This window comes from Meriones unguiculatus, chromosome 16 (genome assembly GCF_030254825.1).
Source record: "Meriones unguiculatus strain TT.TT164.6M chromosome 16, Bangor_MerUng_6.1, whole genome shotgun sequence".
NCBI lineage: Eukaryota > Metazoa > Chordata > Mammalia > Rodentia > Muridae > Meriones > Meriones unguiculatus.
In genome coordinates, this window is record NC_083363.1 from 39,214,707 (window position 1) to 39,241,957 (window position 27,251).

At 41.8% G+C, this 27,251-nt stretch overlaps 1 protein-coding gene across 1 annotated transcript in view; it reads right to left on the reverse strand.

Moving 5' to 3' along the window:
• Nucleotides 1–27,251, reverse strand: part of Rcan2 (regulator of calcineurin 2) — a 212,208-nt gene that overhangs the window by 177,652 nt on the left and 7,305 nt on the right. The window contains exon 2 of the mRNA XM_021643193.2: nucleotides 6,875–7,101. Coding sequence (XP_021498868.1) covers nucleotides 6,875–7,099 — 225 coding nt within the window. The 5' untranslated portion in view covers nucleotides 7,100–7,101. The remainder of the gene's footprint in view (nucleotides 1–6,874; nucleotides 7,102–27,251) is intronic.

Here is a 27,251-nt window from a genome sequence, read left to right on the forward strand (position 1 = left end):
CGATATCAGACTAGACCACTGTTTGTTTACTCAAAAATAAAAATAAAAAGGAACAGGCTCAAAGCAGTCAAGCTGAGTGAAAACTGCGTGACTCTCAATATCAGTATCCCTCTGGATTCCCAGAGTGCTTTGAGATGGTCCCTTTATGAGAAGTACAACACATGGACCTGGAGAGATGGTTCAGTGGTTAGGAGTCCACACTGCTTTTGCATGACCCCAAGCTCAGTTCCCAGCATCCACACTGGGTGGCTTACAGCTGCCGGTAATTCCAGCTCCAGGGAATTTGCCTCCTTCTGACCTTTAACACCACCCTGCCACCAATGCATAATTAAAAGCAAATTTTTAAAAATGAAAAGATATAGAACTAGACCTGTAAGCTCATGTCCATGAGGCTAGAATCCATTTGAAATAATAATTGCTGTAACTACAAATGTTTCTTATTTTTTTTTAAAAAAATTGCATGAGACAATGAAGGCAGATGGAAGTCTGTTAAGTGTTCTTTGGATCTGACAGTGTCCCAATCTCTACTGTTTACTGCTTGTTGGCATATCTTGAACTGATCTCTCTGGACAGAGTGTAAATTCAAGCAGTGTATGCATGTCATATTCATCATTGTGTTACTGATACCAACTACCATACCATGCTGGAAGGCAGTATTACTTAGTAAACATTAAGTGCGTGGACTCCAGCGGGTGGCAGCTTGCACCCCGACTCAGTCACTGCTGGCTGTGGAATCATGTTTACTGGGTCTGTCTGAAAATGAGCATAATGACACTATCCACCTAGATAGGCCCATTCATTCAACACCAAACCCCTGGTCCCAGTAGCCTCTCAACAGAACCTTATTGTGTTTGTTTGGTCTTGCTATATTTTATGTTCATTACTGGTTGCCAAGACCCCTTCTCTCTACTGTCATTGTCCACACTCTGATACCCACAGTTCTCGAGCAGGCGTTAGAATACAATGCCGGGTACCCCAGCTGAGCGAAGAGTACATTTGTCAGAGGACAACATTGGTAATCAAATGTTTGCTCTAGAAATGACACAAGTAAGTCCTGCTCACACCCCAGACAAAACAGCTTGGCAAGTTCAAAGCTATGGAATCCTGCCACGTGCCCAGGAAGTAGAAGGGCAGAAAGAGCCTACCTTACAAAGTTGGGCGTGACCGTAGAAAGGCTTGGTGTTTATAAAACACTTGTAAAGTCACCTGGCACTTCACAGCATGGTTACTACAGAGAGTGCTGTTATTGTTATCATTATCATTATCAAATTAAAATGTAAATGCTTTAAAAGCCAGTATGAAATCACCTTGCTGGCATCTTACTCAACTGTGCTTAGATAAATATTTCATAGCTGTTCTTTCCCTTCAAAGGTCCTATCAAGCAGACCCATGGCAGCATGAGGTCACTCCTTCCACCCTTAGCCACCTCAAGACTCCAGAGTACAGCGGGATCCAGAAAGGCCAGTGAGGGTGGGCCATACTAGAGGGAAATGAACCATAGGAATTTCCAGGTATTGAATGTTTTGAAGAGTTAGTTCAGTTCTAAACAGATTCGACACAAAAAATATTTATACTTCAGGCTGCATCATGCAAACAGCAATCTGTGTTTGTTGGTTTTGCGTGCCAGTTTCTCCAGCTCTGGTTATCCTTTGTGTTATATAAACAGAACACAACCATCTGGACCACAACAAGCCATGCTGAAGTCTGTGCTCACTTATTGCCAAAGCGTTAAATCAAAATGGGATCTTTCAGAATCCTGCCTGACTGAAAATTGGAATGAACGTCAAAACCCTCATAAAGCTGTTTAAAAAATGTGCATCAGGTGTTAAAACAAAAAATTTTAAAGGATGGCAGAAATGTGCACAGGAGAATACTTAAGCAGAAACAAAAATGGCTGGATAATTCCCTGTGATACCAGGGATCCGATTCAGTATTTCCTGACTTACCTTGCAAAAGACAGTGCCCTAGAAAAGGCATCTCAGACACATAGGAGGATGGAGAGGAGACTCTTGAAATACTACTCACAATAGAAAGCAGAGGCCTGAGTTTTTATCCAGCTAAGAAACTTAAAATGAATGCTTTACAATAATTATACCAACAGGCTAAAAAATCAACGTCCAAATAGCATAATTCAAAAGTAGATCATGACCAAATGAAAGCACCAAGTCATGACTAGTCACATGTGTTTCCACCCACTCACATGGGCCATAGAAATGAAAGCTAAGCATCACCTCTCTGATGGAATTCCAGGCTACAGAACACGTCTTCCCCAACACAATACAAAAACAATTGCCACCATCCACCCCCACCCCCCCCCACCGCTCACAGGCAAACGTGGGGACCGAGGATGCTTTCTGTTTCTTTTCTCTCAGTCTAAAATTACCTCCCACTCTGACAGAATGTCCAAATGGTGCATTCTTTGGAAAACATGTCCATCATCAGACTTTGAGGCTCAGATCTGTGAAAGCTGGATCCTGAGGAAATAATATCCTTGTGGAATAAGGTATACATATATTTAGCAGAATTGTGGCAAAACTGGGTCCTGGGGAGATGACTCAAGATGATTAAGAGCATGTACTGCTTCTACAGCAGACTTGAGTTTAGTTTCCAGCACCTACATTGTGTGGTCCAGCAGTACTCAGTTGCCTGTAACTCCAGCGCCAGTGACTTTAATAATCTCTTTTGGCCTCCTGGGGTACCTACACGCCTGTGGCACATATGCAGATAAGCAGGCACATCCATCTATGTACATATAATTATTTAAATTTCAAAAGATTATTGAAACACCAGAGATCCATGTTACTTTCCCGTTACTGCACAATAAATACCAGTGATCGAATTACAAGGAGAAAAGGGTGATTCAGGTTTACACTTTGGGAGGATTCAGCCCACGACCCATGATGCTTTGAGCTTGTGTTGAGGCAACACATCACGGCAGAGCAGCGTCACTTACCTCATGGTTGGGATACAACAGGCCTGGGTGACTATGTGACCTAAAGAGCCATTGTTAGGCTCCGCCTCTTAAAGGCACCACACTCTCAGTATTGCCACTCTGGAGAAAAAGCCTACACATGTGCTTCTGAGGAACATTTGGCATGCAAATACTAACCAAGTCACAGGAGAAGCTCTTTATGTATTATAAGACTGTGTATACTATATCATATGATACATACCTATAGCATGTATTGTAATAAATATGCATACCAAATGTAATATGTGTGCATACATGAATATTTGACTAAATCAGAGCTGATTCTACATCCGATTATTTAATATTCTAGAAACTTTCCACAACTGGTGGTTGTAAGACGGAACCAAGCTAGAAGAGTTCCTGTCTGCTTTATCAAGTCTAATGATGTAGCTACTGACCCAGAGAGATGGCTCAACCGGTAAAAGCACTGGCCATCAAGCCTGACAATTGGAGTTCAATAACAGATTCACATGATGGAAAAGAGAGAATCAACTCTTGTAAGTTATCCTCTGACTTCCACATACACACTTATACACACTAAATAAATAATGTATTAATTTTTAAAAATCCACCTCCTTGGCTATAAATCAGTATCTCAATCATGTAAAATGGGTTCCCTCTTATTATATCATATTTACCAAATGTATTATCAGATTACTTTAAAACTAAATTCCATCTCATACTGTTACACAACAACTTTGAGGAAAAACTAGTTGAGAACATTTCGTAGCCCAATTTCCAATCACAACTTAGAAGATCCACATAGAAATGGGCACAGTCTTGGACCCAGAGAAGAGCATGTCTGATTGCATGCGGGTTGATGCCCCAGGTCCCGCCTCTGAGAAAAAGGTATCGGATGGGTCTGATGCTCTTTGGGTGGATGACACCTAAATGAACATCAGTACAAAGTCCCAATTTATTTCTAATATCAGAGATCAGACCGCTACTCTTGCCTGATGCATCTAAAACAAAAAGGGGGAACTGTAGAGAGCTGTGGAATGCTATGCCTTAAAGATGGAGCTGGTTTCCGCCTTCCACCTTCCCAATGGTGAGTGCTCTCTGTCCCGAACAATTCCACATTTGGCTAAGGCTGAGGATCTGGCTTGCTTCCATGTATGTGGACCTATCTGCATTGCCCACGTGGCACGCTGGGGTTGGCTACCCAGAGGCTATTTAAGCTGTGGGCTGGCTTTCCCCAGGGTCAGATGATTGTTCAAGGTTCCTGAATAAACTGCATTGAAAAAAAAAAAAAAAAAGAAGATCAAAAGATGTTTCTACAAGACAAATAACATATTGTTTGTAATATTTTTTCCAAATCTATTATTGAAAGAGTATAAACAATTGAATTCGCATCGATATTCATATAAGTTAAGCTTTAATATTACTCTTTGATCTTTTAGTGCTGGTATTAAACCTGGAGCCTCAGCCATGTTAATAAACTGCTCTGCTATTGAGTCATATCTCTAGCCCCATAGCATAGGTTTCATCTCCCTCAATCATCTCAAAAGAGGTTTAGTATATATCTATATCTTGAGAAAGTCTCTTTGAAAGTGTTTGGCTCATTATGAAATGAAATATGCCAGAGAAAGCGAAGGTGACTCAGTGGCAGGCTCACTGATCACTTGCCCCAGGTTGCAGTCTTGCCAGACCATAGAAGACAATGCAACAAGTCCTGATGAGACCTGATAGGCTAGGGTCAAATAGAAGAGGAGTGTGACCTCCCTTATCAGTGGACTAGGGGAGGGGCATAGGGGGAGAAGAGGGACTGGGAGGAGATGGGGGAGGGGGCCACAGCTGGGATACAAAGTGAATAAATTGTAATAAAGGATAATAAAATATTTTAAAATGAAAAAAAAAAAAGAAATGGGCACAGTCTTCTCATAAATGCTGCCCCTAGGCCCTTTATCCTTCAGGGTTCAAAATTTAAACTCTGCTGATCAGCATGTCTTGAAAGAAATGCATGCAAATATGTTCTCCAGATTAAATCACCCCACGCTAGAGGGAAGGTCATCAAAAACCAGGAAGTTCTAAAGGGAAGCTCATTAAGACTCAGAAAATTTTAAAGGAGGTGATAGAGAGTCAGGAAATAAACAACTCAGACTTCCCAGGAAATCCCTAAAACTTACTGGTTGCAGAAATCCACTTCCTTCCCAAGGCTATGTGAGCAATGAAGAGTACTGAGGAGCTGAGACACTGTCCCGTCTATTAAACTGCCTGCAATCATGCAGTGTACTCCAGGGTTCTGGCTTTCCTGAGCTGCACTCATGCTGAAGCAACTTTCAATTACTTTTGAGTAATTTCTTCCCCTGTAATTTACCCTTTACCTATGCTCCTTTAAGTAGGTCTCATAAACCCATTTAGTTCGCCAAGATGGAATTGTTACTTTCATATGTCATCAGTTTCCTGACCCAGGGTGAATTTGTTCACATCTCTCCAGGACACAATAGCACTTCTAAAAATATCAGTACCTTCCCAGGTAGCTATTGTTTCAACTGACTGGTAGTGTTTAATCATGAAAGAATAAAAACCTCCACTACGTCTCCAAGGAGAATCTTCTTCACTGTGACACTCTGATAAATGGAAAGCACAAGAAAAAAAAAATGGAGAGCCTTATTTTATAGTTCATGGCAAGTATATTTCAGAGCCAATAACTTACCCCAAATAAACGATAATCTGTTTTATAATCTGCTTTCTAATCCGAGAAGAAAAATCCTATTTCTTCATGGCATGTGCTACTTTCTTGCTTTAAATAGCCTGGTAATCATGGCCCTGAAGCTCCTAATCACAGATAATTTATTGCACTTCAAGCTATTTTCAGCCCACAGTTTCAATTGTTCAAGGCCAAAACAATATTGCTATACAGGGCCTTTAAATGGGTTGAAATAATCCCAAGCCCCACTACCACCATACACACACACAATGCTTTTCTCTGTGGCTCATTAAGAACAATCACGAAAATCAATAAAACTCAGAAACCAAACTTCCAATTAGCTGTGCTAAGTCAACAGTGTCTGGACTTTAGAAATAAAAAGAGCTAAAGTGTATGAAATGGCAATCAGAAAGTGTTCACAGCCCATACAGAGCTTCACGCTTCAGTTTAGGGGGAAAAACCATTTCCCTTAGAAAATACCAATGCTTTACAATATGGTATGACAGTAAATATTTATCAGTTGGAATCCACATTTATGCAGTAAGATTGGACCATCTATACCATTTAAAAGACCTGCAGTCTGAAAGAAAGTTGAGAAGAATCCCAAAACATGGAATATTTACTGTGATTTCTGGGAACATTTTCACGAACACAAGTTGGCTTCTTAAAATGAGCAACTAGAAAATGTTCATACAAAGACAGCCCCAGTCCACAATCATATCAAAGCATGGAGCAACCATGTTGGTGACCAGCACAACACAGTGGGTGACAACCTCCACAAAGGTACACCAGAGCAGAGAAAAACTCAGATGGCCAGCTAGCTCTCCTTTCCTGACCATCCCAGAACACTCATCACACTGAAGAAGTGGAGAGGTTAAAAAGTCTTTGTGTTGTTTTGGGAAAGCCCCATTACATTTTGGTGGAATCAGAGGAAAGAAAATTTTCAGAGTTTTCAACCTCTTCTGCTTAACTCAGGAAGTGCCTCTTACAGGCTAGATTTGGAATACCACCTCTTCTGTTAGCTGGACAAACCAGTGAGGCCTGGGTTCCTGTCCACACAACCTCACCCACAACCTACACAGGCACACCTCTACCTCCCTAGCTACCTTACACTAGCCAGGCTTTTCTGATCCTCATAACCAATGTCCAGAGCAGAGCCAAGAAAACACATCTAAAAACTTCCAGAAGATCAGGATCCAATGAGAAAGGAGGCAGTTGTCAAATCTCCTCATGCTTCAGAAAAAGAGTCTTACCTTGCTCTCTTCTTCTTCAAATACAGACTGGTGGACATTGCAGGCAAACAATGAGTTGGGGAGATCATTGAAGTCAGTGATTGCTTGGAAGGCCTCTTCAGCAAAACACTGAGTGACAGCCCAGTCTCTGTCTATGCAGCAGAGGAAGAAAAGCCCTCCATCTTCAGGGATGGATGCCTGCTGCCCCAGGCTCCTCATTCCAATGAAGTAGGATTCTCCTCTCATCCCTAAAGAGGCAAAAACAGACACGTATTGGAGTCAAACAAAATTCTTACAACTTTTGTTTGCTGGCCCCAGTTCTGAGTGTCTGAAATTAAATTAATTAAAAGGAGCACTCACTAAGACAAGAACCTACTGAGCTCCAGGCATTGTTCTATGTGATTCGCATGTAGTATGAGCATGGGTGTTCATGGATAGGCCAGGGGTCATATTAAACGTCTCCTCTAGTTGCTCTTTACATTTCTCAAGACAGGGTCTTACTGACCCGGGAGGCTGCTGCTTCAGGAAGACTGGCTCATCTGAACAGCTCAGTGATCCACCTGCTCCTCCACTCCCTTGGCACCAAACAGAGGCTACAGCTATGTACCGCCACTCTTGCCTTTTCTGTGAGTTCTGGGAACCCAAACTCAGGTCACTATGCGTGCAGAGCAAGCCCGTTATTGATCAAGCCATCCCCTAAACCCTCCGCATTATGTCTTTTTTTAAAAATTCCCACAGTGGTCCATGAGACAGGTATCAATATTATTCCCATTTCACCGGTTAAGTAATTTCCACCAGGCTAATGACAAATTGTCAGGCTAAGACTAAATACTGTGAAGTGTGACACCAGAGTTCACTTTCTTAGCCCAGAAGGATGAAGCAGACCAAAATGGGTAGATGTCACCATCTCCTGAATCTTCATTACGTTAACTCCACTGCCTGACATCACGCACACATATGTGAGCACATACAGAGAAGCACACACACAAGCCACATATATCCTTTCTGCTTCTTGGGATTGTGATTATAAGGAACTGTAAACCAGGCGCAGATCTTGAAAAATCAGTATCCTCTGAACCAGTCGGTAACGTGTTAATGTCCCTCCCAGGAACCCCAACAGAGCTTTCTAAAAATTTCGTCCCCACACTGCTCCCTGACACCATACAGTCATAACTTACATAACTGCAAAGCGCCTCCCTGTGTTGACCCTGGCATATGGTTCTATGGATTTGGTCAGTAACCCAACATGGTAGGGACAGCATCTGCTTTTTTTTCTCTTATATCTATTTTTACGCCTATAATCTCTTCCACTCAAAGTTCAGAGGATAGCCGCCTGAAGGTTGGGGCATGGCCACCTCAGCCTGGCTGGTAGTTTTAACACAACTCCCACAGGCATCGCTCTGCCTTCATGAAGTTTAGTGAGATACAGTTTATGTGCTTTTTACCTCCTTTGAGCCTGAAATGCATCATGGGATGAGGTTATGACTATAATGTTCATTTTTCCTAGAGAAACCCTGATGGGAATTTGGTAAGCAACTTTTGATGGTAACACTGCATTATATATGAAACCTGAGACAGAAGTTTAAAAAAAAAAAAACAGTTCAGTAACTCGAGCCAGCTTGATGGCTCAGGGAGTAAAGGTGGCTCTTTCGGCTGGGCCTGATGACCTGAATTTGATACTTGAGACCCAAATGATGGAGGGAAAAAACCAATTCCCACAAAATTGTCTTCCAATCTCCACTTGTGTGCTATGGCATGCACAAAAGCCAACTCACCACTACCCCCCACACACATACTTAAAATGAGCAAATAAAATGTAATAAGATTTTTTTAAATTAAACAACTTGGTAATAACTCTCATGATAAATCAATATACCCATGAAAAATAAAAATACAATACAATTAATTTCAAAGTTTTCAGATATGCAAAGAGTGCTACACTCTCTATAGTTAAGAGTTAAAAAACGCTTATTTCAAATAAAAATATAAAGTACCTTTTATACTTAAATACATTTTATAATGTAGTTCTATAACCTAAAAGTAAAAATGAATATTTTTAATTGAAAGGAAAAAAAAATCTAACCACTCATATGAAGGAATCTTCACAGCTTGACAATTCATATTTATTGAATTGTTATTCCAGACAGTTTTTCAAATAGCGTATATAATGGTTATTACTTAATCCCATTAGAGTACTATTTTAATAGGAAAAATAATTGCTAAGATTATCACAATAGCATTACTTTTATTAAAGGTGTATAGAAAGACTAAAATGCCGAAAGGATATGGGAGCCTAGCTGTAATACTGGTCACTATCAGCCCATCTTATTTAAAAATTTTCCACTGAATCCAACCTGGTCCCAAAATACTATCAGATGAGTTGTCAGAATAATAATTCGAGTATTATTATTATTATTATTATTATCATTATTATTATTATTTTTGCAAACAAAAGTAAAACCCACAGCTGAGTAAATTAACTTAAATAAAGCCGGAATTAAGCCTCAGTCTGGACTCCTTCCCCTCCACTCAAACAGCTTGTACTTCTGAGCTGGGCAATGCGATTATCTTCGTGAGACTGCATTTTAAGCGCCTTACTTTGAATGAAGTTTTAAAGAGTCAGTGCATTTCGGTGAACAGCCTATGCTACTCGAATGGAGAAAGACTTCAGGAAGTCAGAGCTTTGAACAAAGGGGGCCTAATTGCCCTGATCTCTCCTTCCACCACGGACTCGCTTCAGAATCTGCTGGAGAAGGCAAATCCTGGCTCAGCGACTCCACGTATTCTTGTAACTCGAGAGCGAAAAACCTTTCTCTCGCCGCCTCCCTCCGGAAAATGAGAATAGTCTCACCTTCTCTTGTTCCCTCTGTCCTTTATTGCAGGATAAACAGCCATCTGCCTCAACTAACCTGCCCTCTGCACATCTGATGCTCTCTTGCTGGAGAACCTGGGCTGTCCGTTCCGCTTTTCCCTTGTTCTTCTCTTCTTGTCGATTTTTTCCCTCTAGGTCCTGCCCATGCACCCTAGGCCTGACCCCAGCCCAGCAGTCCTAGTTTCTCCTTTTCCCTTCGAGGGGCAGATCAGAAAGGAAAGAGCTACAAATCCCATTCAGCGTGGGCCTAAGCCACGGGCAGCCTTGCAGCCAGCTCCGATCCCTAGCTCCACTCTGCAGAGTGGGTCCCGCTGCTTCTTCATCGGGCCGGTGGGGAGGCCTACCCCCTCCTCCCCTCCCAGGTGAATCCTCCCAGGGAAACAGTAACGGCTAACATGGAGTTTGTGAGAAAAGCGTGATTCCCTCTGACTAAGTCTTTGGCTTTGGCCTGACCAACTCCTCACTTCCGTTTTGCCTCACTCAGAAGTGCTGTGCGGCCTTCACAGGCCTACGTACCGCACAAACTGTCCCTGCACTGCCTATATGCCCACCCCCCTCTTTGCGTGCTCCTCCTGGGATCTGCTAGTATCTTGTGACGTCAAGCTGACTAAATATGTGTTCTCCGCATACAAACTTTCTCTTAGTCCTCGTGTAACATCGCTCGTTAAAACATTTGTGCTAAGTCATCAAGGTAGCCTGGCGGGTGAAGGTGCTTGTCACGCAAGCCGAGCGACATGAGTTCGGTCCCCAGAACACAGGTAAAGGTGGAGGGAGCGCACAGAGGACTCCAAAAAACTTGACCTCTGACATTCACAGGAGCACTGTGGCATGCATGGACATGCATGCGCACAGGCACACGCACACACATACATACATACACACTTAACACTTTGAAATGTTAATTGAAATGAAAACATTTACTGATCCAGGAACACTTCTTTACATTTGGCCCGGTACCCCTGCTACCAGAAATTAAACGTATAAGATGAAAAAGCAGTTTCCATGGAAGCCAGAATGGTACAATTAAGCCTTGATTAATTGTAATGTTTTAGAAGGAACGGTTTGTTTCTAAATACCCAGAAGTCTCGAAACAGCATTTCTGTTTTGTCTTTCCTAAATTTAACAAGAAAGTTTTCTAAAGTTAATTCCCCTGTCTTTTAACTTCTTGGTTGCTTGCTCTTCGTTATTCTTTCGTAAAAGTTAGTGAACAGTAATTCTTTTGAAATTTAAATAGATATATTGCTATTTTTTTAAACAATCAAACATGAAAAAAATGTAGTAAGATAAAGTAAAAAAAATCATATTGAAATTGGACTGTTAGAATCAGGTACAGGAGGATGTGGTGTAAAATCCTCAGAGTTCAGGGCAACTTAGAGAAGCCTGTCCCTGTCCCTCCAGGGAATGAGGCTTCCAGAGCCTTCTCTGGGGCAGAAATACCCTTTCCACTGTCTGGCCATCAGCAGGAAGCTGCCTGGAAGAGCATGGTCTTGGCATGAATGCCATGATGTCGGAACATGGTCCAGGAATGGAGTCATGTGAGGAGGATCCTAAGTGCTTCTGAGAACACGCCAAAAGAAAAAACAAGACCAGAGTCTTGTGACCTCAGTTTCTTCAAAGCACAGAACTGTTCTTGGAATATGTCTTCAGAGCAGATAGGAGGGAGGTTACTTCAGATCACTTAGGATTGTTCGCTGCTGTTATTCAATTAAGTGCTTATATGCCTCTAGGGAAAAGCATGTTCTTGCCATAAGCGTCCTGCCTTTGCGATTGTGTGCAGCTTGAACTCATGAGAACTTTACTCATGTGATTTTTCTTAATCCTCAGAGTATAAATTGCCTGATGTTCTGAAAAAGTTAGCAATTGCATGAGAAAAAAAAAAAGAAGAAAAGAAAATTAGGAGGCCAGGAATTCAAATGGGAATAAAAAGTGTGATCAAAATTGGTGTATTCACCATGCAATAGTATATTTTTAAATATACACACTATGATAGTCATAGAACAAGAAGAAGATGATCAATAACCTTTAGTTAAGTATAACTGAACACAAGAACAGAAAATTGTGAGGATGAAAAAAATCATTCTAGTAATGAAATATTAAACCCCATAATGCAACTGAATGAATTTGTTTGTCTCATTTCTATTTTATTTGTTTGCAATTAAAATCTTTCTGGAAACCACGGTCTACACAGCATCACCAAAGAACGTGTACAGGTATGTTGTTCTGGTTTTGAAGTGTGTGGTTGGCCATCCAACATGGCCTTCGATTCAGCTTATCACTGCCTCTGACATTGGTACTGTATCTTGAGACTTCTCCAGGGCATCCTACCCAGCCCTCTGCCAAGGACCACGCTCTATTGTGACTGGTGCTTCCCTATTCTGTGTCTCAGCTCAGGCTAATATTTCCTGAGAGCAGAGCTTAGAGACACAAAGATGAAGACGGTGCAGATGCCTATCCAAGCCCTCAAAATGGTGTTCGCTTGTAACCATGAGTCCCTTTCAGGAGGGAACAGAGCAGAGAATACAGTAATTAATTTAAAATTCCCTAATAATACACTCATTCAAATATTTATGCTAAGTACAAAAGGAATCATTTAATGTTTCATTTGAAAGAGGCTATTTTATAAAGGAAAATTAAGATAAAGTACTTGAAGAATCCATGTACTAAAAAAATAAACATATTCATGGGGTGTAATGAAACAACATGCATGATTTTTTTTTTCATTCCATGAGGTCACCAAAGAAAAACTAGGGAATTCAGAATCATACCAAGAAGGGAATGAATGGGATTCATAATCTTTCTTTCTGAGAAAATTCTGACTGTTTGGTGTATATTATTCCTTTCTCTTATTTTCTCTCTATCTCTCTCCTTCTGTGTGTGCATACGTGTGTGTGTGTTAGAGAGAGAGAGATGGTCATTTGTGGACATGCCGCAATGTCTTTGTGCATGTGTGCGTGTATATGTCATTCAGGGACATGTGCACATTTGCACACCTGAAGGTCAGAGGTCAGCTGTAGGTATGTGCATCAGATACTATTGGCCCTGTGAGACAGGGTCTCTCACTGGCTTGAAGCTAGCCCAGGAGCTAACCAACTAGCCCAGTGAGCCTTCTCCACTCCTCAGTTCTTGGCTTGTGAGTGTATGCCCCTGCATCAGGCTTTCCATGTGCATGCTGGGGATACAGCTGAGAGAATCTTGCACTTATGTGCCAACCACTCTATGCACTGAGCCATCTTGCAAATCCCCTCTAGTAGTGCATCTTTGTACATGTAAAAATTTTCCTAAAAAAAGAGGATCGTATTCTTTGAATACAGGACTATGTTAACAAAGCCAGCTGAATGACTTTTCTGCTTTTGTTTTTCTTAAGTTTCTTTCTTTGTTTTTTGTTCATTCGTTCGTTTGTTTCTAAGACAGGGTCTTATGTTGTAGCTCGGGTCAACCTCAAATTCACTGGACAGCCTAAGATGTCTTTGAGATCTGGATCCTTCTGCCTCACCTCCAAAGTGCTAAGATTCTAGGTGTGCACCATCATGCTAGGAAAATAACATTAATTTTAATCGCCGCATAGCCTTGCAGTGTTTAGGTCTGTCATAATTTATTTAGCCATTCTTCTGTTGTTTGACATTTGGAAGGCATGTATTTCCACCAGTGGATCTGGAAGAGAGACACCACTATTAAAACATACAACTTCCCATGGGAGAAGCGGAGAAGCTCAAAACGTCCTTAGAAGCAATAATAATAATAATAATAATAATAATAATAATACACAAATATTTTCAAGAATCAATTAAAACAAAATAAAACAAAAACCAGAGAAGCCCTAAGGGACAATCCTTTGCTGCAAGCAGAAGCTGAGGTTTCCTTTTCAGCAAAAATACAGGAACACCACACTTTGGGTATCTTACAAGCATCTCTGTGACAGTGTCTTGAAGCTCCACAAATAATCTTCAGTGATGGATGCTTATTCTCATTTTGAGCCTCATCAACGGCAAGCCGGTGGCAGAGAAGTGGCAGTTTTTCACATGCGACTGTTAAATGTGTCAACATGCTTCGAGTCCAGCATCTGCCCCTGAAGGTTAAGCCTACATCAATCATCATAATGAAAAATGAGAACCACACTCTGAATGTTTGGTGTGAGTCCTGTTAGATCCTCTTGGAAGGGATAGATGTTGAGACAAAAAAAAGTAATTGAAGTAAAAAAAAAAAAAATAGCCTGTCTCCCATGGCAGCAATAACAGCAAAATGAAGTTGATTTAAATATGACAAAGTGAGGGACCATGAATGTATAATGGCTGAGCTGGACGCACCATCATGCACAGGGGGGAGACATGCTGGAGTGTGGAGGATCCACCAACATTTAAGTTCTTTGCTCGAATGTGAAAGTAATCTTCGTGTAGGATTTTTCAAACAACCCAAGTGCACTTACTAGTTAAACATGGACAGACTCACGATGAGGACAGTACACTTCCGACTCTAAACATTAGCCACCGACGAAGGTACCTGCTTAACAAGGACGCAGCAGGCAGGAGCCGCTGAGTACCTGCCTGCTGTAAGCATATGTGAATAAACCTCTCCCTTCACACACTGCAGGCCGAACAGTCACTCAATCCCTTCACAAGGAATCCCTTCCCAAAACTCTCTGACTTCGTCCCTACCAAATTTTTCTATGGTACAGTGAAATCCACGGGGAAATTAAGAACATCTGGTTCTGTTGGATGTTATTGTCACCGAGTTGCTAGTTTGCATGACATTCAAATTTCCAAATCACAGAATCCTGAAAATTTCACCTTTCTAATCATGGGTCATCGGTCCCACGGGAATGGAGTGTGTGTGTGTTGCCCCACAGGACTTCTGTTCTGTTCAGCTCTACGTCGGGTGTAGAAGAGTGGAGCTAACTGAAAGTCCTTGGGGACAGCTGAGGAGCCACAGAGGGAAAGATAAAACTATGAACATTCACAGAGGTGCTTAAACTAACTTCAACATCAGTCAAAATCACTTAGTCTATAGCGTCATATGGAACCGATTTTTTTAAAGGCTGATGCGTGGCTAGAGGCCAGAATGGTGGCTCAGTGGTTAGGAGCAAGTGCTGCTTCTGCAGAGGACATGAGTTCAGTTCCCAGTCCTGGTTTTGCCTGGCTAACTACCATCTTTTAGCTCTAGCTCTGAAGGATGCAATGGAGATCTTCTGGCCTCCATGGTCAACTGAACTCACATGCACACAATCAAACACATACACATAACTAAAAACATGTCTTTTTTTAAAAAAACTAATATATCCTGGGGGTTGAGAAGGCTATGGTGCATCTCACATGAGTCCCCTTCATATGGAAAGAACTTCATGGCCAAAAGCACATGCTAAAATAATCGGGAAATACCAAATAGAGAGGACCAAAATCAAGTTATCCAATAGACGGTGCCAGGAGAAAAGATAGGAAGAGGAAGAAACACAGTTAGAGATTCTAACAGCTTCTGGATTCTGAAAGAAGAGGCAGAATTTGGGGTATGGTAGCAAGGGAGTAAAACACAAAGCAGAAAGAATTTAAGTGAACACAAGGATCCAAGGCTCTGAACAGCTGTGGTTGTAACAGGGGAACCAGGGGTCTAAGGTCTGGTCCTGGCAATGTTTCACCCCATTAGTAGGCACCATCTGTCTAATAGATGCCAGAGGAAACAAGGCTCTGTGCACAATGTAAAGATGTTACTTTCTACTTTGTAATTTTCTCTTTCCATGATAGGAAGATATTAGAGAGAGAGAGAGAGAGAGAGAGAGAGAGAGTTTCATCTTTGGGTTTAAAGCTTTTTAAGAAGAGGGCATTGTAGCACTTAACAAAAGCTTTCTGCAGGGTTTAAACCTCGCATTTGACCGAGTGCTGTGTCCTACACCTGTAAACCTGGCCCTTGAGAGGTTGAGGTGGAAGGACCGCCGAGAGACGAACTTTGGCTACACAGTGAGTTCCAGGCCAGCCTGAGCTATAGTGTAACACCCTGTCTCTAAACCAAGACCAATAAAATAAAAATAAAACAAAAAGGTTGCCCTCCTAGCAGAGCAGGCAGCTCATCTCTCAAAACAAAACAAAACAAAATATCAGGAAGTCATTCAGCTAAAAGTGGTGGAACGCTCCAGCACATGGCAGGTGGAGGCCAGAGGATCCAGAATTCAAACTCTTCTCACACTATGTAGAGAGGCCAAGGCCAGTTCCCAGCTATAAAAGACTCTGTCTCAACAGCAAAATGGAACAAGTAAACAAACAAAACCTTTAGTTTAAATGCTTATAAAACAACCTGTTCATATTCGAACTAGAAAAGCAATAATTTTAATACAAAAATAATGACCGAAAAAGAGACAGAGAGAAATGAACAAGGAACACAAAATCACCCCAAGCCTTTTGGTAAGTTGTTTTTTTTTTTTTTTTTTTTTTTTTTTTTTCAATGCAGTTTATTCAGGAACCTTGAACAATCATCTGACCCTGGGGAAAGCCAGCCCACAGCTTAAATAGCCTCTGGGTAGCCAACCCAGGCGTGCCACGTGGGCAATGCAGATAGGTCCACATTACATGGAAGCAAGCCAGATCCTCAGCCTTAGCCAAATGTGGAATTGTTCGTGACAGAGAGCACTCACCATCGGGAAGGTGGAAGGCGGAAACCAGCTCCATCTTTAAGGCATAGCATTCCGCAGCTCTCTACAGTTCCCCCTTTTTGTTTTAGACGCATCAGGCAAGAGTAGAGGTCTGATCTCTGATATTAGAAATAAATTGGGACTTTGTACCGATGTTCATTTAGTTGTCATCCACCCAAAGAGCATCAGACCCGTCCGATACCTTTTAAAAATTGTTTTACCTTTCCATGCATGCATGTCATGTATTTTGATAATTTTCATCCCATTAATCTGTCTTCCCAAACCCCAACCACATTCATTCACTGGCGTTTTATCTTTATGTATGATCCACTGAAGTTCATTAGGGCTGTTTGCATGAGCGTGGGAGGGGGATGATCTACTGAAACACAGTCAACAACAATTCAAGTCTGAACTAATTCTTTATTAGATAAAAATGTGAGAGAACAGTAATATAAAGCCTCTTGCAATAGATGAGAGAAATTCTTCATGCCTCAATTCTTTATGGCAGACCACTGGCAAGGGTAAATACGGAAGAGAAGAGATGGAAGCAGTTAATGAATACTTCACTCTGCCTCCAAGTTCAATTTTGACTTGAAAACAAATAATTGGGTTACAGGAGATTTGTTAGTTTACAGGAACCAAAAGATGGCAACTTCTGCTCAAAGGTTAATGAAAAATGAGAGATGTAGTGTTGCTTTCGTGTGTCAGTGGGAAAGAAATTCTGGTAGCTACTTTTAGGTTGTTACAGTTACATTAATTCATTTGTTTAAAGAATGGAAACCTATACAAAATTTTGTAGTGCTTAAAAAAAATCTTGTCAGCTCTAGAATCAAATTTAAATGAAATATTTAAATTGTGTAATGATACGTGGGAAGTCAGTTCACTGGATGAACATTCTTACACACACAGTCATGATTTCACAGTTTAACCTCACTCTCAGCAATCACTTTTGGACCAGCCTCCTAAGTGGGGTCATTTTAATTGTCCTTTTGATACTTTAATGTCTAGCTATTCCTGGGGGTGAGACAAGACTTTTGTTCATTTTCCCTATCTTATGGAGAGATTGAAGTATAATATTAGTACCCACAAGCTGTGCTGGGATCCTGAGATACAAAGGCGATACACAATGTTCTAAGCGGCACTCCATAGAAACCTATTAGAGCTTCTTCTGAAATATAACGGAACCTGTTTAATTCAGCGGCAGAATTTTCACACCTGCTGAGTGGTGTGAACCTCACGCTATTCTTGATATCAGCTGGGATCAGTCCTGAAAGAGTCAGGAACATAAAGTTTTTGACTCACGGTTTTCAAAGGCGTTTATCATCTCTGTCTCCCTTCCAGATGCCTCCTGAACCCACTGATCTCCCTCCAGCTCATAAGGGACCATAATTTAATTGCACAACATCTTAGGGATTTTTATGAAACGTATAAACCAAGTATTGTCTCTACTATTTCCCTGGGCACTAGTTGCGAGAACCATGATGGAATCTACCTTCTCGCTTGCAATGGTATGGGAGAGTGACAGGTCTGTTTGGCTTTCTAAATGGACGTAATAAAAATCTACTCAGTACTTGATAGAACAAGCAGAGCAGGATTTGTTCCCCAATTTCATAAGCCTACATGAATAACATCATTAAGAAATTGTGTTTACAATAAGATCACTACAATAGACTTCGATGGAAAACCCATTTTTAAGGAGAAAAAAAATTAAATGATGTTTTTATTTATTCTTTGTAAATATCACTCTTGAATACAGTATATTTTTATCATATCCATCCTCTTCTTCTTCCCGTTCTTTTTCTCCTGGGCCCCCCTCATCTCTTCCTTACAAATTCATGTCCTCCTTTTTCATATTTTTTTAAATAAAGATAATAATATCATTGTCTCCTTTCCTTTTCCACCCACAATTCTCCCTTGCTCTCTCTTAAATTTATGGCTCAAGACCTTGTTTTCACTGTTGTGATATGTATGTGTATGGATGGGGTCACCACAACATGAGGAACTATATTAAAGAGTCTCAGTATTAGGAAGGTTGAGAAGCATTGCATTAGAGAAAATTCGTCTTTAATGAGGCATGAGAGGATGAAAACATATTTATCTTACTCATTATTGTTTTGAGTGTTTTGATACAAGGTATTTACATGTTTCCCCAGCTAAGCTTTAACTTTTTTTCTCTTCCTGCCTCAAAGTTCCAAGTGCCAGTATAATTTATATTACCCTCACCCCACCAGTTGATGTTCTTGAAGCCAGCTGAACCTGTTTTTACAAAGACTAACCTATCTCTAATGAATGAGCCGCAGAACTAGCAGACAAAAACAGGCAATGCGGAAGTACTTGCCCCTAAAGAAGAGAAGGCGTTGGTCAATGAAACAGATGACATATTACAACTGCATATTTTGAAAAGAATTCCTAGACGGATTCTTCACCAATATGTGGACTATGTAGAGGGGAGCCATTACAGATAGTGCAAAACCCCAGCTGTCACTATCCCTAGAGCTGAAGAGATGAGGACCTGGACAGTCTAGACAAATTCTGGGCTATTGCTCCTGGCCTGTCTTCCGCTAAGGAGTAAAAACATAAGCAGTGCTACTGACAGGCATTGACTCTATCTAGAAAACCACACCCCACTTCACAAATGAATGCTTGTTTACTGGAAAGAAGTTCAGCCATGTTAGACATGGTGGTGAACCACAACCATGGTGCCAGCTCTCACGGATAGAACCGTATAGCTGAAGCATCTGGGTATCATGGTACAATAAGAAACATATTCTTTAGTCTTTTTCAACCATCTTAGCTCTCAGAGCCTGAAACTCTAGGGATTTTTTTTTTCCCAATTCAAACATCAGAATTGTAGCATCTCTCCTTAAAGACTTGTTCTTCTAGCCCAGGTTCTTAAAACAGACTGGGCAGGCCGAAAAGATGGAAGTATATTCTAGCATTCATAAGCTAGCATTCATAACCCTCACAGGTTTTAGTAGTGAGAAAGATTTATAGAAATCTGCTAGAAAGCTGCTAATAAAGGCAGAATGAAAGCTGGTTGCCAGGGCAGCCAACCTGTGACGGGTGGGGGAGTGGATCTTCAGCCCCAGCTCTTCACCTCTAGGGAAGCAAAAAGGCTGAGGGTCAAGCTGGTTTGCAATTGCTGATGACATAGCAACTTACATAAGAATGATAACCTTGCGGGGAGAATGATAAAGCCCTGAGAGGGAGAGGGAGGAAGAAGAGGGCTTTGAGCCCCACCACATCGCTGAACATATTCACAAGCCAAAAAGGGGTCAAAACCCATATCTACAAGGACAGAAACTCCCAACACTCCGAGCCACTCTGTGTTTCTCTCCATGTGGCCGTGGCCTGTATCCTTAAAATAGCCAATGAGATTAATTGGTAATATTAGGCAGAAAAGTTTTGACTTCTTTAAGGCTTAAATTATACTTTTTATAAATTCCCACCGGTGCGTTTTCGTGTAACATGCATTCAAAATAGCACCAGGGAGTGTTAAAAGTCTCAGGTGCTAAGAATTTTTCTTTTCTTTTCTTTTCTTTTTCTTTTTCTTTTATTTTTAAATCCAGCTGCACAGCATAACAGCTGAGGGGCCCTAGGAGAATTAGCTAACTTCTTTGTGCCTCAGTTCTCCATTTGTCAAATATGGAGGGGATGCAATGTCCTGTATGGAACACCTACTGTCATGCGACTGGGCAAGGGGATGAATCACATCTTACACATGCCAGAGCCACATAAATATTATGGCCACAAATGACACTTGCTGAATGGATATGCCATACATTATCAGCTGCCTGCCAGCCTTGCTTCAGGGTCACTGAAAGATTATATCTCAAGAAAATGGGCTAGAAAGTGCTGGAGTGGGACAGTTACTGTCCTCCGTTGGCTTCGTGTGCAAAGGTGTGCATAGCCACACATATGCTCACATCACACCTACATACATGCACAGATAAACACATAGTCACCCACATAAGCACACACATAAAGAGGAGACCCTTTTCTGCACATAACTCACTACCCTCCTTTTCTTTACATTCAGCGACGTTCCCTTACTTTAATAAAATCTGTGGGAACACGGTACTGCAAATCCCCACTAGGTGTTTCATTGTCATTTCATCTAATAAGTTCCCTGCAAAATCCACAGGGCAGAGAAGGTACCGCAAGGAGTATGGAGTTGGAGAGTTTCAGCTGGCCAGGATTCCCCAGGAGAAGCAGGCCCTCCATCTGCTGCCCACTGCTTCCTCTTTATGTCATTAAAGGGGTCTGTCAGCTCTTTTACCCTCCGTATGTTCCAATCTTTTGAACACGTAGCTATGGTGACCACTGGTGGATGTCGCTATTTAATTCTCGTATTGAAGATGTGTTGATTTTAGTTATGTTTGTCTGTGTGAGTGTATACCATGTGGGCTCAGCGCCCATGGAGGTCGGAAGGGGGCTTTGGACCCCTGAAGCTGGAGTTCCAGGCAGTCGTGAGCCTACCGTTGTGGGCACTGGGTACTGAACTTGGGTTTTCTGTAAGAGCAGCTTACTCTTAGATGCCTAGCCATCTCTCTAGTCCATTCATGTGCATTTTTAAATCTAGACCTAGCTTTGGCCAGAGCTATGGGAGCTCTTCCTTTTGTCGTATCTAATGGTAGAGGTATTGGGCAGCTTCGCAGCACATCCTGAGGAAGAGCCTGACCTACAAGCTTAGCAAACACTTCCAGATGCTCACAGTAGCCTTTTCACAGTGGGACCTGGTCTCTTCTGTCTCTGAGTTATTTTTAATCCCTGACCCTCTTCAAGGACGTCTCACTTTCTAAGGATGGTAAGATGGATGGGTCCTTCTTCTAGCCAGAACTTCACCAGGCAAGTGCAGAAAAGACAGTTGATCCGATGGGACTGACCAAGCTTCTCGTTTCTACACCTTGGTACATTCTAAGTGTGCCCCTTCAATGCTGTATCCTACCACCCTGTGCAACATTGTATTCACCACCGACACTGTATCCACCCCACACAATACTACATCCACCCCTCCCCCGAAACACTGTATTCATCCACTCCACCCCTCCACCCCTGCCTACCTACCCCTACGCAATGCTGTGATTACTCACGCCTGCACAGCCATGTCCGGTTTATACCTGGATGTTGGATCTGCACTCAGGCCCTCAGGCTTACACAGCAAGCACTTCTACTCACTGAATCTTTCCTCCAGTTCCCTCAGCATTGCTTTTAACCCACCTTCTCTTTTAACCCACCGGGTCTTTAATTTGTAACTCTAGTGTTCAGGCCTGTCAGTCTTCAACTGCTAAAATAGCAATGGCGTCAATCAAACATCAGAACCATGTGACTGTATTTGCTGTATTTAGGTGACCTAAAGCATGCTGGTCCTAGTTTACATTGTCATAAAATAACAGAATATGGCATTGAAATTGATTGTACAATTTCCTTCCACTCCTCCATGAATAGCTGCATATCCCAATGGGCTGTGGAGATAAAGACACTGCCGGTGAATTCTGGATCATTCTTCTAAAAAACCAAAGTGAGTTGTTCAAGCTCCCTGAAGTTCTGTGTCCTCACCTAAACAACCTTAGAACAGAACCAGAAGCTATCTCCTGGAGTCTTGCGTGCAAGGCACATGAGAAGTCTTGACTCTAGGGCTTGGTACACAGTGGCTTCTCCAGAGCCTGCTAGAACAGGGGCATTTCAAAGCAATCCTTATTTGAGACATAAGGGTCCCTTAGTCCATCTGCCTTGAAATTCTGACAGTGCTATTCATCATTTCTGGAGTTTTGTTTTGGACCATCAAACAGGGTACATTCTAGAAAGAACAGAATTTCTGACACAAACAAAGCAAAAGCAGGCAAACGTAACTTATAAAGTTATTTTATAGTGTGTGTGTGTGTGTGTGTGTGTGTGTGTGTGTGTGTGTGTTCAGGTGCTCTCAGAGGCCAAAACTATTGGAATGTTGAATCCTTTGGAGCGGTTAAAGGCAGTTTTGCGCCACTCAGTGTAAGTTCTGGAAACTAAATTAGGGTCCTCTGCTAAAACACCAAGTGATCTTAACGGCTCATCCATCTCCTCAGCCTCAACTTATTTTTAAACTTAATAGTTGTGTGGAGAGAACAAAGGCTTTAAAGACATCTGGAGGTGTTGACAGCCTCAGCACCGTGCTCCTGAGTCATTTAAAATGGATGTAATGACTTCTTCTTAGGGAAAACACCAAATGGTGAATGACAGTGGTGCAGTGGGAGGCCCTGGAGGATCCCGGGACCCAAGGATGAGAAGGTGGCAATGGTTTCCATGCTTCTGTGAAGAATTTGAGGGGTTTCTTGGGTGCATCTCTAAAGGATGAGGTTCTAAAGATCATGCCAGTGCAGCAGGCATGGGCTGGCCAGTGGACCGAGTTCAAGGCTTGGGGACCTCAATGGTCATGTTGGTCTTGGTGTTAAGTGCTCCAAGGAGGTAGCCACTGCCATCCAAGGGCCATCATCTTGGTCAAGCTTTTCATCACCCCTCTGAGGAGAGGCTTCTGGGGGAACAAGATTGGCAAGCCCCACACTGTTCTGTTCAAGGTGACAGGCCGCTGTGGCTCTGTTTTAGTGCGTCTCATCCCTGCTCTCAGAGGCACTGGCATCGTCTCTGCCCCTATGCCCAGGAAGCTACTGATGATGGCCAGTAATGATGACTGCTACACATCAGCCAGGGGCTGCACTGCCAACCCAGGCAACTTTGCCAAGGCCACCTTTGATGCCATCTCTAAGACCTACAGCTACCTGATACCTGACCTCTGGAAAGAGGCTGTGTTCACCAAGTCTCCTTATCAGGAATTCACTGATTATCTTGTGAAAACCCACAGCAGAGTCTCTGTTCAGAGGATCCACGCTCTAGCTGTGGCTACCACATAAAGGCTTTTTAACATAAGAAAAAAATAAAGTATGTTCCTCAGCTTTAGATACTAATGTCTACCAGTAGGTAGAGGCAAACACACAAGAAGCTGGGCATCTCCTCCTCTCTAATTTCACTGTAGACAATGATTCAGTCCTATTGGCTTTCACATCCCAGGGACTAACACAAAACTTGGCACACAGCAGGAGTAAACAAATGAACACACCTATGAATAGATCAGGTGTACGTGTGTTAGAGCATGTACGTCCCATGGTGGGTACAGGCTCAGGAAAGAGTGACGGATTCTTCCGGGACTTGGGGACTGAGGAACTCTAGAACAGTTATAATTGATGAACTAGTACAGTTCTAAGGATAGAGATGGGAGACGGTCCGACTGAAATCTTCCACAGTCTCACTGTGCTCAGAGAGGTGCTCATTAGTGAAATGATCTTATTCTGACTATCATTAGGTCCAAACACTTCCAAAACACTCCATAGCAGAAAATTATATACAGTTGTCTCTTTGTTATTTATCACAAGAACATTTGATTCATTCATAAATACTTTGGTGGTTTGTTATTTGTTACAATAGGAAGTTGAAGAAATAATATCTGGTTTCCAGCAGCTACGTCTCAATAATTTCTATTGGTCTCCTGGGGTTCTCTAATAAGTAGCCATAAAAAGCCAATTTGCAATCAGGGAAAGGAATGTACATATTTGGCAGCATTTACATTGCTATGATTGACAAAAGACATGACTGACAGGAACCTTATGATGTAGGAAGAATAACTTCATGATAGTATTAGCATACTGTGTTTAAAAATACTACCAGTCTGAGGGTGAAGAGGAAAAAAATAACTGCCTGCTTGCATTGTGCAAAACACTGGTACCCAGTCCCACCCCCAGCTCTGATCAAAGGCTGCACCCAAATAGGAAAGAAAGTCAGAGGGATAACTCCTTTGTGAAAGTGCTCACCAGGAAAGCTTGAGGACCTGAGTTCAGAAACCTTAACATCTACATAAAAGCCAGGCAGGATGGTCTAACCTCAGAGCTGGGAGGTGGAAAGAGGATCCCTAGGGCCTATTGGCTGGCCAGTCTAGAGAATCGCTGAGCTGTGGGTTCAGTGAGAAGCTCTGTCTCAAAGCACAAACTGAAGAGCAGCTCAGCTGAGTGTGTTGTGCTCTCCACAACAAGCCCTGTCCTCCATATGCACTGCACATGTGCCCATGAACACACACATGCACACGAAACATAACTGGATAGGTACTTTGGGAAATTACTAAATGGACTAACCTAATCTTGTTTTGTTTTGTTTTTTAAAAAAACAATGCAATTAAAAAATTATCAGGCTAAAAAGACCTCAAAGATGATCTTTTATCAAATGGATTTTAAGTGAAGAAGTGCCCACGTGATCAGCTCAGAAATGCAACCTAACCTTCCAGATATGTGGAGCATAAGTTAAGGTCTCTAACCTGTATTACCTTTAGATTTTTCTTTTCTCTAACACATACCCTTGAAATTATACTGTCCTAAGAAATACCCACTCTTCTTCATGAAAATGTATAAATTATCTCTACTTTTCTTAATATAACATAACCTCATGCTGCATCTTGAATTGTAAGATGATGCCAGGGGCTGTAGTTAAAACGTTGAAATGATTGAGCTAAAATGAGGGGTTCAGTGAATGGTGATAAGAATTCTTAAACATCTGGTGAGTTTCATCTTTATGACTTAAGATGAGATGATATTACCACAAACCTTGGAAATAAAAAGTGTCACACTTGGAATGTGATATTTGGAACAACATTTTAAAGAGTAAAACTGGGGGGGAGGGATCACATGACTAGCCCACTCGCTGGGGAAGGTCCAAGTTCAAAGCTCCTTATGGTCATTCTATCAGTCATTCACACACACCCTTCTCTAACCACTGGGGGGCTGGTTATTGTTAATAAAGAGAAATGTGAAGGAAGACACACACACACACACACACACACACACGGGCTCCCTTCAGGACCACTGTGAACTGACCCATGTCCCATACAAATTATTAAGTCACTAGTACAAAACAGAGCCTCATCCAAAGCCATTCTAAATTTAATGTCACAAATTGGCCTATAATCTTCTAAGCAGGTTTTTTTTTTTTTTTTTTTTTTTCCTCTACAAAACAGGAGGTTAATGGGTAAGGGTTCGAGTCAAGGTCATACGGAGCTAACAGAACCAATATTTGCTGGTCAGGTTACCACTCCATCTTGCTTCCTCCTGTGGCTGGTCTTTCCAAGCCCATCTTTACACAGCAGATCTGGGAACACCTTGCTAATATTCCAGAAGACCTTGGGTCTCCCTGTGTGGCTGCAAACAGAATTGCAAAAGCGATTGCATCTCCTCACCCATAATAATCTCCCAATGCTGCAAGGAAACCAACATCCAGGGTGCCAGCCAAGAATTCCCACAGTCTCTTCCTGTGTTGGGACACACAGAGGTCAGAAGGGAAGTCTCTGAGAAATCTGACCAAGCAAGCATTTCCACTCAACACTCCCCAGAATGTCACCTTGTCAGATGTTGAAGTTTTCTGTGAAACAACAACTGTGTGGAGCAGAAGTCACCAAGAGACAAATGAATCTGTAAAGAAAGGGCCTCGAATGAACAAGCCTGGGGCATTCTAGCTGCTGAAGGCTTCCCAGATCACATTCTAATTTTGTACTCTTTGCAGACATTGCTTGTACGTCATACAAGAGGAACTGAGCATCACTGATGCCCATAGGAGGACCAACTTAACATACTCACGCAGTACCGCTTTGGTTTCACTTTTTGGGACTGAGAGATTTTGTCCCCGGGGCAATGAGCTACCCACCTGTTGATCTGAATTTGCCCACTCCCTGTCCTGAAAATGATATAATACAACCTGGGGTCAAATAAGTGACTCCATTCTTGAGAAATTATCAAAACTCCAAGGATAAGTATGAATTGAGGCTGGCAGGAAAGAGGAACAATTGAACACAAAGTATGATGGCGCATATGTGTGAGTATGCCAGTAATTTGTGTGCTTACCTAAAAGAAAATCATTTTTTAAAAGTTACAATTAGACACTGATTTTTCCTGGCAATATACATGTATATATATATACACACCGGGCTCTTAGCTTTAGTAGTCACACAGGTGAAATAAAATAATTATATTAATTTTAAGTATGTCTTTCAAGATATTTTATGGGAGGAAATAACTTAAAGTGACTGTTTACCTCAGTACTTGCTCAATTTAATCAAAAAATAGTTCAGATGGTAAATGAGTGAGTGAGTTTTTGGGAAACACTAGCCTGAGTGGCTATCAAACTGAAATTTTTGAACAGTGAACATCTGAGTCTTGTTCTTAGAAGGTCCAACCTGTTTATCCTGCTTATTTATTCAAAATTGTATACTATGCAGGCCAGTAAGATGGCTCACTGTGTAAAAGTGCTGGCCTCCAAGCCTGGCCACCGTTCTCAGAACACATATGGTACGAGGACAATCCTACTATCCCACGTTGACCTCTGACATTCGTTTGTGTTCCGAGGCACTCTTGCCTGCCCTCAACATTCAAAATAAATAGCTAAGTATAATAAAATGTATTTTGGAATGGTATACTAAGAACATGTGTCCGTTTAGTAGAGGGTGAACAAAGACAGATATGTGTGTCTGAGGCTATCTACAAGGAAGGAAGGAAGTTAGTCCGAACCAAAGGAAACAGTAGGACTACGGTAAATGAGCTTCCATCCTTGTTCATGTTGCAGGATTCAAAAACTGTTTTGGCTGAACGGAGAATCCAGTGGTAGCTCTCTGTGAAGCAGGGGTGTTGTCTTCTGCTCAGTTCAAGGTGATTCAGAAGCCCACTGTATCAATCTCACACATGTCAAGGCATCCATACGACAAGCTGTTAATGACAGCCATCAGAAGGGACGCTGTCCGCTACCCTGGACTTAATAACACTCACACAAGCACGTGAGCTCTGTCAGGTCCATGTCCATCATCCTTAAGCACCCCAGAGAAAAACTAACTTTCCTTTACTGTCGGG